General features: G+C 39.3%; 1 protein-coding gene across 3 annotated transcripts in view; it reads left to right on the forward strand.

Moving 5' to 3' along the window:
• Positions 1 to 18,197, forward strand: part of RIF1 (replication timing regulatory factor 1) — a 34,242-nt gene that overhangs the window by 13,334 nt on the left and 2,711 nt on the right. For 2 of the 3 annotated variants that reach the window (XM_083492793.1, XM_083492794.1), the window contains exons 15-33: positions 321 to 407; positions 2,140 to 2,213; positions 2,441 to 2,621; positions 2,880 to 2,987; positions 3,094 to 3,243; positions 3,556 to 3,655; positions 4,767 to 5,031; positions 6,064 to 6,106; positions 6,615 to 6,817; positions 7,807 to 7,906; positions 8,613 to 8,747; positions 9,062 to 9,210; positions 9,531 to 9,620; positions 9,703 to 9,769; positions 10,582 to 13,488; positions 14,978 to 15,124; positions 15,649 to 15,726; positions 15,823 to 15,938; positions 17,529 to 17,682. In XM_083492793.1, coding sequence (XP_083348919.1) covers positions 321 to 407; positions 2,140 to 2,213; positions 2,441 to 2,621; positions 2,880 to 2,987; positions 3,094 to 3,243; positions 3,556 to 3,655; positions 4,767 to 5,031; positions 6,064 to 6,106; positions 6,615 to 6,817; positions 7,807 to 7,906; positions 8,613 to 8,747; positions 9,062 to 9,210; positions 9,531 to 9,620; positions 9,703 to 9,769; positions 10,582 to 13,488; positions 14,978 to 15,124; positions 15,649 to 15,726; positions 15,823 to 15,938; positions 17,529 to 17,682 — 5,154 coding nt within the window. The remainder of the gene's footprint in view (positions 1 to 320; positions 408 to 2,139; positions 2,214 to 2,440; positions 2,622 to 2,879; positions 2,988 to 3,093; positions 3,244 to 3,555; positions 3,656 to 4,766; positions 5,032 to 6,063; positions 6,107 to 6,614; positions 6,818 to 7,806; positions 7,907 to 8,612; positions 8,748 to 9,061; positions 9,211 to 9,530; positions 9,621 to 9,702; positions 9,770 to 10,581; positions 13,489 to 14,977; positions 15,125 to 15,648; positions 15,727 to 15,822; positions 15,939 to 17,528; positions 17,683 to 18,197) is intronic. The other variant, XM_083492795.1, reaches the window with a different exon arrangement.

Consider the following 18,197-nt stretch of genomic DNA (forward strand, 5'->3'; position numbering starts at 1 on the left):
AGATTATATGATCTCTGAACTGGTCCCATTGGACATTGTTTGGGTCAGCATTTGCTCTGGTGAGTAGCGCTTGCTCCCAGTGCTGATACTCATTAAGCACTCGCTGCTTAGTTGGCACAGGATTTTCAAGCTAAGTATTGTTGGAATTGGTCTTTCCAGTCTTGTGGATCACTGCTTCTGTTAATCCTTGATTTCCTCTTTGTACCCCATAACCTGATGAAACAAGATGAATGTTTTTTCCTCATGTTTAAAGATAAGGTTTAGTATTCATGCTACGTAACTATTTTAGATGAATAATTATGTTTTGTTTCCTCCTTTAGTCCCTGATAGAAATCACAATCAAAGAACTGCCTTCAAAAGTACTAGGATCCCCAGCTTATCAGGTTGCTGACATGGATCTTCTGAATGTAAGTGGGCTTTGTGTTTGTGTGTATAAAGCTTATCCTACCCATCATGTCACTTGTACAATATATAATAGGCAGATGACCTTTGTTCTCTTGACAAAGCATAACTAGTAAGACGCATGTATGCTTTAGCTAGAAATGTTTCTGAGTATTTATGTATACTACAGCATAGTATATAAGGAGCCTGACTCCTTTTCTTTGAATAGTGACCATACCAAAAAATATTGGCAGGAGTCGGATGGAGGGCTCCCTGTTTAAAACATTAACTATTTTAGCCTAAGATTGCCAAGGTTCTATTAGTAAGAAAAGCTGGAAAGAGAGATATTGACATTTCTAGGGTGCAACAAAATACAATATGCCTTGAATATAAAAAAGGTAAAGGGACCCCTGACCATTAGGTCCGGTCGCGGATGACTCTGGGGTTGCGCACTCATCTCGCCAGCATGACTAAGTCGCTTCGGGCAGACCAGAGCAGTGCACAGAAACGCCGCTTACTTTCCTGCCGGAGCAGTACCTATTTATCTACTTGCACTTTGATGTGCTTTTGAACTGCTAGGTGGGCAGGAGCTGGGACAGAGCAACGGGAACCCACCCCATTGCAGGGATTCGAAACACCAACCTTCAGATTGGCAAGCCCTAGTCTCTGTGGTTTAGACCACAGCGTGACCTGCGACCCTTGAATATACCAGTTTCTTAATCATAAGCTGAATGTGTATCTGATTGTAGCATCAAGTGTAGCATTTCTGAGATCAGAGATCATAAATAGATTGTTGTAGCTGATTAATAGCCATTTAAGGGCTTCAGGTTTTCCCCACTAGCTCTCTTTCTTTGAAAAAATTCTTTCCAAAAGTCTTATACAAGGTGTGACCGGAAAGTTTGGTGAATGGTCACAGAAATTGGACAGCAAGAAATATTCAAACATACATGGGTTGCAGGCCTTCAAAGTAGGCTCCCTCTGATACAATGCACCATTGACAACGTTCGTAGAACTGTTGGAAACTTCTGGAGAAGTCCTCTTTTCATACTGCTTTCAGTTCCCTCATCACAGCAGCTTGGACATGTGAAATGTTGGGAAATCTGTGCGCTTTCAGTCAGATTTAAGTTTTGGAAAAAGAAAGAAATCCGGTGGGGCCAGATCTGGAGAATATGGAGGGTGGGACAACTCAGTAACATCAATAATGATTTCACACAGAATATGCAATTCTTCCGCCATCATTCAGATGGACGAACGCTGATCTCACATCAATAACTCACAAACTCTCTCGAAATTTGCTGCTATTCTGCTCGTTGATGGTCTGCCAGACAGGGTCATCTTCGATGGTTTGCTGCCCTTCACAGAAATGCTTGAAGTACTCATACACGTGTCTTTCGAGTTACAGCTTCATCTCCATACACAATTGTGAGCATTTTGTGGGTTTCCGATGCTGATTGTATGTTCAAATATTTCTCGCTGTCTGATTTCTGTGACCATTCACCGAACTTTCCAGTCACACTTTGTAATTGCATATGAGCACGGTAAACACAGATCACATCTTGGGATTGAATCATTTAGCAATGATCTGTTCCTTGAAACTGAAACATAATTGTTGACCCCTGTAGCTTAATCCAGTGAACAGGTGTTGTTGATGCTTCTACGGGATAGAATACGTAAGACAGAATAGAGCCATATGTTTGTGAAATATTGCCAAACATAGCAGACTTGTTGACTAAGTACTGTGGCTTTTTTCCTTGCTAGGGGACTCCAGCATTGTTTTTAATTCAGCTTTCTTTCCATGAAGATCTGTTGAAATGCTATGTTCAAGATGAAAGGTAGGTACTAAGAGCAAAGCTTTTCTATACCCTGGTATTTATATATCCTAATATCTGAATTCATTTGGGCTGATCTGATTACTATAATTTTCTGCTTTAAAATGTAACTAATATTTTTCCTTTTCCTCCTCAATCTATAAGTCAAAGTTATTAAAACTTTGTTGAATGATGTAGTTGCTAAATAATTTGAAGTTGCTGAGTGATTCTTCTGTTTTCTTTTAAATCAGGTTTTTCTTGAACTATGAATCACTTGTAGGATGTGCTTTGTCTGGCCCTACATCTCCTCTGACTTTTAGTGAGTCTGTATTCACAATTGTCAACCAAAGCTCAAAGTATCTGGAAAATAAGGAGCACCTCTGGAGAATGTGGAGTATTATAGTTAACCCCTTAACTGAGTGGATTAACCAGGTACAGTGTGTTGGTTCTACCTAAATGACTATACATGGAAATACCAAAGAATGTAAGTTGCTGGAATTGCATTTTAAAAGTATAGTGTCTGTAAAATGATCTCGGATCCAGTCAGGCACAAAAAGCCAGAATTCCCATGTGTCTTAATGATGATGCATGTCTAGAGTAAAAGTGAAAAATATTTTAGAAAAACAAAGCTAAGGATACCAGGTTTCTTTGAGTGTATAAAGTTCAGTTGTTGTTGTTTTTTCCCTTTAGACAAATGAAGTAAATCAAGGTGATGCTTTGGAACATAATTTCAATGCACTTTACAGTGCATTGTTCCTCCCTGTGAATACCATATTCCCATGTTCTGAATTTCCACAGGTAAGAAACTAATTGGATTTTTTTTTAAAAAAAAGAAAGAAGTGTGTGTAGCAGTAATCTTAGACCAGAAAGAACTGTGATCTCTGCTTCTTTTCTTTCATTACAGCCTACAATGAAAACATTGCTCCGTTCCTGGTCAGAGCTCTATAGAGCATTTGCCCGTTGTGCTTTGCTGGTAGCAACAGCAGAAGATAATCTATGCTGTGAAGAACTCTGTGCTAAAATAATATCTGGATTAGAAGATGAAGCAGATATTGTAAGTACAGTCATCTGTGCGGGAGGCACGTTCTCAACCTGCAGTGCCGTGTCTGCACACGCGCGGGTTGCAATTTGGCGCTTCTGCACATGCGCGATTTAGCGGTACTGCACATGTGCGAGCGCCAAAATCCAGAAGTAACCTGTTCCCATACTTCGGGTTCAGTGCGGTGCACAACCCAAAGCATCTGTAACCCCGGGGTATGACTGCATAGGCTGCTCTTAATACAAAATGTGGTTGGTGTTTATGTAAAATCCTATCCCTTGTTTTTCATTCTATACTGATGTAGTAAATATATTTCTTTTCTTTCAGAATCAGTCCATGTTGGATGGCCTCGCTCACATCATGTCAGTTATGGTTGACTGCATCAATTTTGCACCTTATGGCACTAAATACCAACCAGCAAATAGATGTAAGGATAATAAGTGGAATCTGCAACTAAATGTTGCATTGGGGAGTGGTTCATTCCATTCCTTCTCCTGATTTTCTGATACTTCCTCTCTCTTCCACACCTTGTCAGTCAGCTTTTCTTGCCCAGTGAGCCTGCTCAGTCCTCATTTGACTGTTTCAGGATTTCCCCCCCTCAGTGTTTTTTTTCTAAAGGTTTTTTTTTGTGCTTCTGCATCGTTGGGGTTTCCTTTATTCCTTCTTCTTGTGCTTGAGTGTTGTTTTCTTAGGCTATGTAAGAATCGGCATTCATAATATTGATTTCAAATGTATCTAGGCTTCCTGTATTATGAAACAGAGAGCTACTGAGTTGCTGTACATGTTTGGTCAGTTTACTGTTTTGACAGTTGAATTGATTGTGTTGATTAAGAGCTGTGCTCAGACTTCTAGTAACAAGCTTCTTAAAGTTGTATAGACTCGTGTTGTTTGGTAGTTTGACATAAATTCTGAAGCCTCTACTGAAGTCAGCAGTGCAGTGAACTACTTTTAAAGTTAGTCTGGATTAAGTTCTTCAGCTGTGCTATTAAATACTTTAAGTAAAATGCTTGTCATGATGGGAGGCAGGGTACGTGTGGAGTGAGGGATCTTGAAACTTGCAAGGAGCCCCTGGGGTGTATGTGTTTGCACCATTCCCTTACATGGGAGAATAGGCTTTCTTGCTGTATTGCCCTCCTCCTTTGGAAGGGCTGTTGCACATGGTTAAGAGGCAAGCAGGCCATTAGGATTACATGTACTTTCCCCTCCTGTGAAGATTCCTTCATCCTATCCCATTGCCCTTAATCATCTGCTGTGATGTTAATTACAGCTACTTCATGTTCTAGAATTTAAAATATGGGAACAGGAAAGGGAAGGGAGTACACGATCTCCATATGAACTCTTAACCCTGTACAAGGAATATAGCTGTAGTATTGAATAACACTCTCAATATTCGGCATGTTCCAAGGGAAAGGGAAAGGAGGAATGGTATTTATAAATAGATGCAGGTGTGGTGGTCCTTGCTATTTAAACCTTAACTTTAATATAAACTACCTTATTTGCTAAAATAAATGTTGTCAACTTAACATACTGCTCCTTAGCCCCACAGATGCCTGCAGACTGGTCCAAAAAGAAAAAAGATCCCCTTGGCAAGCTGTCGTCCTTAATTAAACTTTTGGTGATACTAGTAAACTCACTTCAGATGATTGTGTCCAAGGAATCCAGCCCTGAAAGAAAGACCTCTATCAGCACTTCCGTTATCGGTGCTCTTCAAAATATCATTGGCCACATCTCCCTACCTTCAGTCATCAGACCTCTGTTCAGAACTATTGCGAAACCGTTATCAGCATTTTATGAAAAAATAAAGTGAGTGCTCTGCTATATAGCTATGCAGTACTGACTTTGCAGTTGTATACTACTTTCGTTACTATGGCTAACTTGTTTCATACATGTGATTGAAATAGCTTAGGAAACCTACATGGCTATACCACTAGTCCAATGATGTTCCAGAGGTACTTTATTGATGCTACATTGAGAGTTGGATAGCAGCTTACGTAGCACCTTGTTCCATTTGCAATCTGTAATCAGATTTATTCATTTTAAATTTTGCTTTTACAGCTGTTTTTAAAAATATATTTAACACAAGTATTAACTGCAGAGAGCACACAGTTTTAAGAGATGTCATTTCCTATGACACAGAAGGGGAAGCGATACTTTTTTTAAAAAAAATGATGCCTCCTTAAGAGATGTGTGCTTCATCCAAAAATAAGAAAGTACACCACTTGCTTCAGAGTTACCTTTCTATCAATATACAAGTTTGGTCAGTAGGCCGAAGCTCATCATTGATCAAACTGAGAGTTGCTTAATTGGGTGATAGCCCTAAAAGCTACAGGAGGTTAGAATCAACTGCTTACTGAAAATTCACTCTTGGCAGCCTTGATTTGGTTGGCTATTTGATGTGTCCCAAAATGGTGTGTTTCTTTAAATGTGTATAAATGTTATGGTTATGATAAAATTACAATACTATCCAGTTTTTGAGTTTTTTCCTATATTGAGCTTCCTCCTGCGATTGATTGATTGATTGATTGATTGATTGCCTTTCATCTTAGCATAAAGGGGAGGTCACAGCTTTAAAAACATTATTGAAAACACTTTGCCACAATTTTAAACTATAAAAATAAGGTAGGTCCTATATTGTACCTTATCTGACTGAATCTATTTTTAAGACTAATTGTACGCCTGAGGGCAGGCATAGTCTTAAAACTTTTTTTGTAAGCTACTCCCAGAGCTTTTTTTGGCTAAGGGGATATGAATGCTGTAACCAGTAAATAAAGAAATAAAGAAGCAGAGGTTATTCCTTATATGAATACTCATCAGTTATCTCCTTTCCCCCATCAGGTCCACTAATGCATCTAAAGTGACCAATGGGCTCAACAACAAGGTAATTTGGACTGGTGGTGGTGGGAAGCTTTTCTGTCTCTTGAATATGTTTTTTAATACCATGCAGCCTAGTAGCATAATTCCATAAAAGGAGCTGCCCTTGCACATAGTGTATAGTGTGTGTGTGTTTTACCAGCATCTCTGTTGTGCTACCACAGACTTCGCTAGTTCCTCATAATTAAGTGGGTGTTGCATGATTAAACCCAGGCAAGGAATTGCCTAATCAGTGCATGGAGTTTGAGGAGGGGAAAAAACTTGTAGTAAATAATTGCTTCATTGTGCATTATTTGCGTCTAGTGTAGGATTTTGCCATGATCTTCTGTGCCATCTAGCCTAGAGAATAGGGCCTCCGGGGTTGTAAACAGCGTTCCAAGAACTTCCTTATATTATTGGCCTTCTTGCTTTAAGTTTTACATTGAACTAAGTAGACAATGCTTAGCCCATTATCTGCTGTTAACACCTTTTGCAGCTATAACCTTTTTGATACATTTTTTCCTTCTATTTTCCAGTTTGAAAAGTTATTGGCAGAAAGTATTAGTTGTTTTCAGTCTTCCTATGCTGGATCCTTTGACAGTGAGCTGCTGCAAGAGCTTTCTCCATTGCTGTGCATAATGCTTTTGCACAAGAATAAACAGCTACGTAGTCAAGCGGCTCAGTTCTGGAATGCAACATTTGGTAAAGCTGTAGTGCTGACATACCCAGAAGAATTAAAGTAAGAATTTTGTAGCTTGTGATATACCTATAGACTTGTGGACAAACTCATTTACTTGTGTAGAGCCCCATCCCAGCTCACGGCCAATCTTAAAAGCATTCTTATCCATTTTCCAGTCTGCTAAACATGAAGCACTTCTATCGGAAGCATTTTGTTGGGGGAACTTGAAAAACGGTAGATGCATATGAAAACAACTATATCATAACTGTCCTGACATGGGGTTGGGTCACTATGACAGTTCCTTTAATTAAAAACCAGAATAACTCTTTAGACCATACTTCCTCAACCTCGGCCCTCCAGATGTTTTGAGACTACAATTCCCATCTTCCCTGACCACTGGTCCTGCTAGCTAGGGATCATGGGAGTTGTAGGCCAAAAAACATCTGGAGGGCCAAGGTTGAGGAAGCCTGTTTTAGACGCTGCAAATCTGAGCAGAAGAATGGGTAGAGGAAAGGGTGGCTTAACCCTGCCTCTTGTGTAATCCTTCCTGTACAAAATTTCATGTAAGGACTTCAAATGGAACTTTTTGACTAGAACTGCTTTCTCCTTTTCTCTATCACTCCTCTGGTCAAGCTTATAAATACCAGGTACCTTTTAGTGGTTCTTTTTGGTTGGGGAAAGGTTGATGTTGACTGACTGCTAATTACTTCTGATTTGGGATTAATGAAGTAACTTGTACAACAGAAGCAAAGTAATAGTATTGTTTGTCCTCCAGAATTTCATATTTCACTTGGCGTTTCACACAATAAACTAGTATAGAATTCATATACAGACAATCAAAACAGGTGAAAGTTTTGCATAATGTTTGGGTTTGGATATAGAATACCAAGCTGCATCATCTTGAAAATGCATTGTAGCTAGCAACTCAAAGCTTCATTCTTTGCTTATAAGTTTTCAAGTGTAAACATGGTACCAAAAACTAATTGTTCCAAGTCTGAATATTGGATTCAAAGATTTTAAATGCAACTTTCATGATTGCTTCCTTTCAGATGTGTTTTGTGCCAAGCCAAGCAAAAAAATTTACTCTCGTTGCCTGGCTTTGAAAACACGGACATAGTGGGAGAATGTAACGGGACATGCTCTGATTCTGTAAGTATTAGGGTTTGGCATTGGTTGTAGTAAACCTTTTTATTTTTCTAAGTAAATAGGTCAAAATGCACACCTTCATTCAGCTTACAATTGCTAAAGTAGGAGTGTGGTGGGGTTTTTTTGTTTATTAAAGGTAGTTGCAGATAAATCTGTGGAGAAACTTAGTTGACAGCACTTCTGACAATCTGAATTGGTGAAACTAGGACCTCTTCTTCCCACATGAACTTTGTTTATCTGAGACTTTTCTCTGTGTGTCCCTCCAAGAGAGATGCAGAAGGTATCGGCATGAGAACAGACCCCCTCGGTGGGTCCCCATTTATGAAATGCTCTCAACGTGGCAAGCAATAACATTTCTTTTGCACCAAACCTTTGGCCTTTAATTATCTTTGGCCTCATTCAGTGATGGGCTTTCTTAGTCCTGCCCTTCTATGAATGTGTTTTTAGCTTTCACTTTGTTTTAGTTTCAAGTTGTTCTTCAGCTATGTGCTATTTTTGTAAGTCACTTTGAGTTACTTTTCATTAAAAAGCAACTGAAGAAATAATAATAATAAATTTATTTATATGCCATCCGTCTGACTGGGTGAGCCCAGCCATTCTGTGGTAATAGTACATTACTCTTATTAAATTGTAGTTTAATAGTAAGAACTACAGTAAGAACTCAATTAAGGTATTATAATACTCTTATTAAATTTTAATTTTGTTACAGCAAACAGAGAATTCCCAGTGGGATGCAAAGATAAGTGGAATAGAAGTAAATCTTAGTGGGAAAAGAGACTCCTTGCTGGCACAGACCAATGAACTAAAGCAGAAAAGTATTAATTCCCCCGTAACACCTTCAAAGGTAAGACATCAGTTCATTAAATGAAATGGTTTCTTATTGGCACTTACATCTCCAGCAATAATACCCAGTTTTTTTCTATTCTAAGCATCAGTTATTTTTCTTGTTGATAAGGAGAGCTGAATCATGTAAGTATGGGGCTCACTTGAAGATTGCAGTGGAATTTGCAATTGATTATAGACAGAATCCCCAGATGTGAACAGAAACCATTTTCACTCAGCCACAGCTCAAGGTTTACAGCATTGTCTGATATGTACTGTTAGTGTTCATAAGCTGCAAATTATTTACACTCTTTATTTTTACTTTTTCTCATGAAGCAGATGAAACTAGAAAACTCGCTGACAAAGACAAATCGAAAAAACTTGCTCCTGGAAGAGGAAAATACTGTTGACTTTGTGTTTATTCCTCCAGAAACAAAAGAGAGAGTGTTGACAGAGCACCAAAAAGAAGTGCTAAGAACTAAAAGGTTTGTAACTTAGTAACTTAAGAGTCAAGAAATGCACATTTTCTGTGTGCCACCAGGTCTGAAACTTTCTAGGTAGCTCATCTCCTTCATTGCCAAGAGCTGGCAGAAGAAGAGCTTCCAAGTTGGTCCCACTTCCTCTGCCCAGCTAGGTTCAGTAACCAATAAGGGAGCTTATTGCAACCCTGGGTAGAATGGTTCCTACACAGGCCCTAGAGCAAGCCTTCAAATTTGAACAGTTGCTAGCTTAAAATGCCATTCTTTATCAAATGTATTAGGACTACTCATTTTATTGGAATGTTGACCAGTTCTATTTTTTGCAGGATTGATATTCCTACAATGTACAATAATCTTGATGCATCCCAAGATACTACCTTGTTTTCCCAGTATACACAGAGCCAGGAAGATTATCCGTAAGTATTAGGAACCAACAGTGCTTTGAAATGTAAAATGTTTGAATTTTCCGTGCATCTAAGTAAGTCACCTTTATTTTAGGGATAAGCCAGCCTCTGTGGATATGAAGGAAGAACCTGAGAAGGAAGAGAACAAAACAGTGCCCCAGGTATCTTCATATGTTGACAGTTGCTGGGAATTGATAGTAATGGTATTTTTTTTAAAAAAAATCTTTATAAAGGACTTATAGGGAAAGGGATGTAGCTTATAGCTGGAGTAAAGCACATGTAGCTGCTGACACATATCCTTACCAAGTGTCAAACTAACAGCCACAAAAAGGTTTATATTGACATCTGAAACATTATTGAAGTACATTGGATGGCTTTTACTTCCTTTTTGAGTGAAGGCATAAGCCTATCTGCACCCTGCCATGGTGCCTTGGGATGTATGGATTGCTTCAGGCCTTCCATTATAGAAAGTGCATAGTCTATACTTGAAGGACTGTCACCAGTTTCTAGTTGGAACAAATGACTAGATTTTTGAAGCTAGCAAACTGTTTTAGTGAATAATTGGAACTGTCAACCCCTCCCCCTGCACAAGTTTTGCTGGATTTTCCTGCATATTCTTACCTGGAACAAATCCTGGAATTGCAAAAAACACAAATTAAATTGTAATGCTTGCAATTTTGGTAAAATAACAGGAAAAGTATCCAAAGTGATACTTACTTTCTTTCTTTCTTTCTTTCTTTCTTTCTTTCTTTCTTTCTTTCTTTCTTTCTTTTGTTTCTTTACGATAACTGTTGAACAAGGATATGGCCTGAAGGTGCATGCTGTAGTAACTTTGCTGTAGTTAAATAGATCTGGCTGTATGGATGCCTAGAACTGGCACATAATAATGCCTTGAGTTTCGAGGAAAGGTGGGATGTGAAGTAGGCAGTATAGTCAAAAAATGTATAATGACACTAAGCTATTTTCAATGCAGGATGAAAAAGCAGCAAGTGACTTGCTTGGCATTGCCCATGAAGTAACTGAAAGTGGGAAGGCAGATGTACTTCCAGAGGACAATAATTCCACCAGTGCTGAACAGCTTACCACTTTTGGCAAACAGAGCTTAGATCCAAATTGTGAGAAATTGGAAACATGTGCTCCTAAATCACTTCCAGGGGAAACTTCAGTATTGGATTGTTCTCTAAATGAATGTACCTCTAATGTCAGCAGCTGCAGCTCTGCTTCTAGTGATGTCATCTCAGGAACCCCACAGCCTGTAAGCAGAAGACAGTCTTTCATAACTCTGGAAAAATTTAATAGTTCAGAAAACAGACCATTCAGTCCTACAACTTTCACTGTGTCTGGAACATCTGCAAGTACTCCTTTATTAGCCAAACAGGAATGCATGATTGCTTCAGATGCTTCTTTCAAAGGAATTCCAGATGTGGAGAATAATAACACCTTCAAACACAAAGTGGAAAAAGCCACCCCCAGGCCTAAAAGGTCAAACCTAGAAATCTTAGGTGCACTGGAGACTTATGTCAAAGTCAAAAGATTGAAAGATGAAAATAAGGCTAATTCAAAATTGCAACCTGAAAGTACACTTGGGATTAAAAAGTCAAGCCTTAGGCAAAATAAAACAGATAATTCAGAAGAAGAAAAATCAAAGATATCACAGTTGCAACAGGAGAAAAATATGCAAGAGTCTCCTGCCAACCTTGTAGAAGATAAGTGTGAATTGCCTGGTGAAATACAAGAACCAGAATATTTGGTAGACATCCCTTCTCAAGTTTCTGAGTTGAATGCAGTAGGATGTACAATAGAAAATAAACAAATTTTGGACAATGTTGCAGAGACCAAAGCAGGAGCAAACTTAGATTCTAAAGAGAATACCCCTCCAGAGCTGACTTTAGCAGCAGCTACAATATCTAATGTTGGCCAAAGTCCACAAGTTTCACCTCATCCAAAAGCGTTAAGACGTTCTTTAAGACGAAAACCAGAAACTGCAGAAGGAGCTTCAGGTAGTCCAGACAAAGAGAACAGTCAACAGAAAAAAGATGGGCGTAAAGATGGTGAAAAGGTTCTGCCAAAGAAGATTTCACAAAGTAAAGAGGCTTCTGCACAAAAGCAAAAATCTGTTCCTGATAAAACAATAGATGCACAAGGAAGTATAAAGAAAGAAATCAATGTACATGGGAGCAGGACTGCAGAAGGTACGATCTTGAAAGACTGCCATGTTTCAAGAACTATCCAAGAGGAAACTAGCATAACTAATGAAAAATCTGAAGGAAGTCAATCATCTGACATCAGTGACTTGCAAGATTCTGTTCCAGAAGCAACTGGTGAGAAACCTAAAGGGTTTCCACGGTATCAGACAAGAAGAACCTCACAGGGATTACTTACCAGTATAGAAAACTCTGAGTCTGATAGTTCTGAAACAAGAGAAGAAGGAACAAAGAGGAAAAGGTTAGGAAGATCGAAAAATAAAAGTAGTTCACTTGAAAGCAGTTCAATTGAAAGCCAGGTGAAGGAAGTGCTAGAAAGCCAAGAGTTTCATGCAAAACCTGCAACAGAAATCCAGACCATGCCACCAGAAAATAAAGATGTAATGCACTCTGATGAACACATGGAAATAGCATTACTGTCTGGTGTTACTGGTCAAGAGAGAGAGAGAACTTCCCTCCCACTTAGTGAATGTTCAGGACTTGAGCAAGATATGGACACTTCCCTTTGTAGAGACTCTTCAGATACAGAGAGAACTGCTGCCAGAATGCTGACACGCTCCACTTCAGAGTCATCTCTAGAAAGGCAGAGAACGACAGTTATGGATAAATGTTCTGATTCCCCTGCCAAAGGTTTGGAAAGTGATGCTTATACTGCTGCTATCAGTGTCTCTTCTTCACCTGAGAAGTCTTCAGAGACAAGTGAATGTCAGCACAAAAGAAGCAAGCGGACAAGGAAATCAAAGAGCTGTAACTGCTGTGGTGAGGAGCCATCTCCACTGTTGGGAAAGTCTATCACTGAAATAAAAAAAGAAGGTAGCCCAAAAAAAGAAGGTAGCCCAAAAAAAGAAGGTAGCCCAGAACTAAAGTTAAAGGAGTCTAAAAAGATGGCTAATAAATCAACAATGGCTTTGCCAAGCATTCCTGCTGCTGCTGATTCTCAGTTTGCTGAAAGGCTCAATATGGAACCTTGTGCAGCGAGCACACCACTGTCCTCCATTAGCAATTCCTCTGCCCTGAAAGATTCACATGAGGGTATCCGATCTGAAGAGGATTTGCTAGGAGGTGACACTCCAAAAGAGGAACTCAAGAAATCATCCCATGTCAAAGATGAGAGTGGCACATCTGTTGCAGAAAATCTGGATTGTGTTGGCTGGGCTGAAGCAGCTTCAGAACCAAGTTCAGTAGACTCTGATTCAGTAGAACACATTGTTCAGTGTCCATCCTTAAAAGCAGACATGGACCCAGGTGCTATAAAAACGGGAGATAGTATTCAAAATGGTCATCCAGAAGGTAGGACTGACGTAGAGATGAGTGTGAACCAACCTGAAGAAATAAAGGCCAGCGAAACAAAAGCTGACATTGTTCAGAATGTTGTAGACAAGACACCAGTATCTGTAACAGAGGTACCAGAACTTCAAGAACAGGATGCAGAAAGCGATATAGCCAGCAGATCAGAAGAACATGAAATCTCAGCCTTGGTACAGAAGGAAAATAGCTCAGATTCCCCTCTAAAGTTTCAGGAAATTTATGCTCTTTCTGTAGCCAAGATTAGTGAAAGCCCTAATGGAGTGCAGGCACGCTGTATTTGGTCTCCATCAGCTTCTCCCTCTACCAGCATTTTGAAGAGAGGTGTAAAAAGACAAAAAGAAGAAGATTCTCCATCACCTGCAAACAAGGTACTTGAAGTGGCTTTTGTAAATTTATATGTGAATATCTCCGTATTGGATCTATATCCTTTATACAGTTCAGTATCCATTTCTTCCTTAATAAGAGCTAAAACCTACAAAATCTCCATGATTTTTTCATATCTCCCTCCCTTTTAAGGCTTAAATTTTTCCCCCTTCCTTTTATACCCCGCCTTCCCCGGCCAGAACTGGGCTCAGGGCAGCTAACACCAATAAAATTACAATAAAATGTAATAGAAAAAGAAAAAACAGTTAATTAAAATACGGGTTAAAAATACAATTTTAAATGCAGCCTCATTTTAGTAGTAGCCTTTTAAATCTTTGTGGAGGAAATGTCTTTTGTCAATTCAGAAGCTTCTTTTTTGCTTGTAAGAGATTAAGCTGCTTATCTTAACATAATGTATCTAACTTACCTAGAAACCTGGGCATTGTTATAGCAACACCTGTAAACTCAGTGGTGCAACTTAGAATATGGAATATCCTGTATTCCCAAATACCCAGCTCCCACACACTGTGCCTTGAATTGTGACCATTCTTAATCAGTGTTGCACACTGTTTCTACTGATGCCTCACTCCGTGTATCATTTAAAACTATCTACTAGCCTTTGATGTTTATCACCATTTGCTCCACAGTCAGGCTTCTGGATTGCTTCGTACTACAGTTTTTCATTCCTACGAACAAAATTGTGTTCAGGTTCTGCTCTCAGGCTATCCATAGGCACCTGCCTACTTTATATTGCATTTATCTGATTTTGTGTGTGTTGTGTTTTCATTGTATTTTGTACATTGCCCTGAGACATGTGTGGCAGGTGATTAATAAATAATAGTTTTATTTAATTAGTAGTCACTGCACTCACCAATGTGAAATATCTCAAATATTGCTAAAATCTGCCAGTTTATCTCATTCAAACCAGAGATTAATGTAGATAAGTAGGTCTCAAAAGTGTAGTATAGTTCACAACCAGATCTGAACATGAAAAATGCATAATTTATTCTTTTTAGGGAGTCGCATGTCTCCTGTGTTACCCAGACGTAGACAGTTGTCCAAAGTTTCTTACAGTACATCCTATATATGTCTACTGAGCTATAGAGTGGAAACTCATGCAAAGCATTGCATTGCAACTCAAGTCTACTATGTTAAAATTATGTCACTTCCCATTGCAGGCTCACTCCCTTTTCCTAGTCATGACTAGTAGAACTTATTTTTGCTTTAGGGATTTCCCCCCTTTTGTTAAGGATGTGCACTTGGGCACACTTTGAGGACCTCTTATGGTATATTGGATGGGTCTAAATCAGCTGTACTAACGTAATGCTTCTTTTTTATCAAGTTTGTCAGTCTTGTTTTGAAAATATATGAATGCTAGCTACTTTGCAGAAAAAAATCAATTTCCCTTGAAAATCAGTCAACACTTTGTGGCTTTGGTATATCTTTATTGTATAAGACCTTGTTCTTAAAAATCCATTGAATCTCTATGAACAGAGCCGACGAGTTTCCTTTGCCAATCCGATCTACCAGGAAGAATTGGCAGATGACATTGACAGGCGAAGTCCTGTGGTTAGAACCCATTCTTCTAATGGTTCTCAGTCTTTCCGAAGTATTAAATCTTCACCTAACCACCAAGCCAAGGTAATACCTGGAATTCTGTTTTATTTTTACTGAGAGAATGATCTCTGCGACATTGAAGAACATTGCAATAAACTAAGCTGCTTATAATCATATAAAAGAGTTGAGGCTTGGATTTGGAGATCTCTGTGCACAAGTAGAAAGCCTTTTCTGCTCCTCCGTCCATCCTAATTTAGCTGTTTGCGCCCCACCATAAACCACTCCTGTAGGTCAGTGGACCTTCCAGAGCAGTATGTGATGTGACATCTGCTGGTGGTGGGGAACCACCCACTTGTGTACATGATTATATGATTATTTTCAGCTCTACATTCAGGGAAGTAAAAATGGCAAGGTAACATGCCATTCTCTTAAATGTGGTTCACTAATGTAGTTTACTGAAGAAGTATTGGCTGTCGATAGTAGTATGATCCATTCCTTTGAACTAGCTTTTGTCCCATTTTAGGCAAATGATTTTAATAAGACTAGTCATAAGGTGTTAGGTAATTCCTATGATCCTGAGAGAGCTTTTTTCCTCTTTTCCTATCCAGCTTATTACTACTCCAACCAAAGGATCTCTGTCCCCAGGATCTCGTAGCCATAAATATAAGAGCTCAAAGAAGTGTTTAGTAAGATTTGCTTCGGCTTTATGTATATCTTCTCCATTTTCTCCTGTATTCAGCATTTAAACTTAGCCAAATTAATAATTTTCTGTATTATTTAAGATCACAGAAATGGTCAAGGAGCCGCTACCAAGTCCTACAGATTGCATATATCCTGCATTAGTGGGCTGTAAAGCGCCTGTCGACACAATTTTGCCTCAGATTACTTCAAACATTTGGTAAGTAGGAAGTCACTGGGAAAGATTCCTGTGTCAAATGTTGAAGTATTATTGATAAAGAAGACTGCTTGGGGTGTATGGGGGAAGGAAAGGGTATCTTCAAGGTGCAATTATTTTAATTAATTAATTTCTATACCTCCTTTCATCCAAGGATCAGAGGGTGATTTGCAATATAAAAGCAGAAAAATACTATATTTTTCCGTGTATAAGAATGCTTTTTGCTAAAAAGGGGGGGGGGAATTGGGTGTCTTATACATGGCTAGTGAATGCAGAGGGGAGACGTGCGATTAATTGCAGCAGCAAGCAGGAGATTTGCAGCGGCGATCGGGCAGGTGATTGGTGGCTGCGGCAAGGCCTGCTGGCGATTGGCTGTGGCTGCAGCAATAGGCAGGTGATTGGCGGCTGTGGCAAGTGGGTGGGTGGGCTGTTGGTGGCTGTGACAAGGTGTGTGATCGACAGTGGCAGGCAGGTGAGTGAGCGATTGACGGAAGTGACCTCCCCTACCTCCGTAAAAGCTAATCAACTTAATTTCTTAATTTTGGGTTTAAAATGTAGGGGTCGTCTTATACATGGGGGCATCTTATACATTGAAAAATACGGTACATAACATAGTAATAACAACAAAAACACCTCTCACTGTGTGCACAGTTTAAAAGGGCATTGATTGTATAACCCAAAGGCCTAGGAGAAGAATGTTTTTGTCCGGTGCCTAAAGATATGTAATGGATGTGCCAAGCAAGCATCTCCGGAGAGAGCATTTGATAAACGAGCCACTGCTAAAAAGGCCCATTCTCATGTTGCCACCCTCCGGGCCTCTCATGGAGGGGGCACATGAAGAAGGGCCTCAGATGATGATTGCAGGATCTGGGTCGGTTTTTTAATCTGGCCACCCACTTAGCGTGATAGGTGGGTTGTTTTTTAAACTTTGGTGTGCATAGCTGGAGGAAGTTCCAGTTTGGTCCGGGAGATTGAGACCTCCTCCCTAGCAGAGAAGTTAAGCTGCAAGCTGGCCCTGTCTCCTGTTGATGGAGTGACAAACCAAATGTCTTCCTTATTCTCACCAGAACATGTCTTCCTTCACACAGTGTTTCTTGACATACAAATTTCAGAAGTAGAGCTGTTGCATGCAGAGAAATTGGGGGTGGGGCTCAAGTGCCTGTCCCACCTTCCAGCAAATTCCCCACACAGCCAATAATAATAATAATAATAATAATTATTATTATTATTATTATTTATTATTTGTACCCCGCCCATCTGGCTGGGTTTCCCCAGCCACTCTGGGCGGCTTCCATAGAAACCAAAAATACAGTAAAATATCACAGATTAAAAACTTCCCTGAACACCCAAGCTCCTGAATAAAGGTTTTATGCACGCACTTTGAAAGTAGAAGAGTTGCATATACGTAGACTAGATATTGGGTAATTTAATTGTAGAAATCCTGTGTTAAAGTAGAAAAATGATTTTTGAAAAGAGTCCTTTTGTCCTTCAAAGATAAGCATTTTAATGTGGTTGTATTTCTTACCTTGTCCATAGAATGTTATGTAAGAAGAGGTGGGGGGGACTAACACTTCTCCCTTTGATTTGGCTAAGGGCAAGGGGATTAGGACAACTCATTCGAGCAAAGAACATCAGGACTGTAGGTGACTTGAGTTCTCTGACATCAGCCGAGATCAAAACTCTTCCCATTCGTTCTCCCAAAGTATCCAATGTTAAAAGAGCTCTTAAAGGATATCATGACCAACAGGTTAGTTTCTTTGCATTATTATAATAAAATAAATAAAATCTGAAATGTGGGCTCGTTTTTGTATCAGAAATCTTTTTTGCGGAACACTTAGTCCAAGAGGAATTATTTTGTATTGTTTATATTGCAGTTTTATGTTGTGAACTTCTCTGAGATCTACAGGTATAGGGCAGTATGCAGATTTAAATCATCATCATCATCACTACTAGTCGGATCACACAACAAGATGTTGCCATGTATCCACTATTCATAACAGGAGTGCTTCTGTCCAGGGCTTTACCAGTGTGGAACTTTGAGCCTTGTTTGAGTTTAGCAGGTGAAAGGGAAGACTGCTCTGTTACTACTGCTCTTCTTGTTTTGCATTTGTTGGGAAATGGAATAATATCTACAAAGATATACTTTTCTTGTTTCCTATCCTCCTGAAATCACTGTATTATAGAGCACTTAGGCTCTGGTATAGAGTTGACTTCCAGGCTCCAGTACTTGAGGACTTTACTGCTATGCAGCAGGAGGAGGAA

Source organism: Podarcis liolepis (assembly GCF_965112155.1).
Source record: "Podarcis liolepis genome assembly, chromosome: 1".
NCBI classification, from domain to species: Eukaryota; Metazoa; Chordata; class Lepidosauria; order Squamata; family Lacertidae; genus Podarcis; species Podarcis liolepis.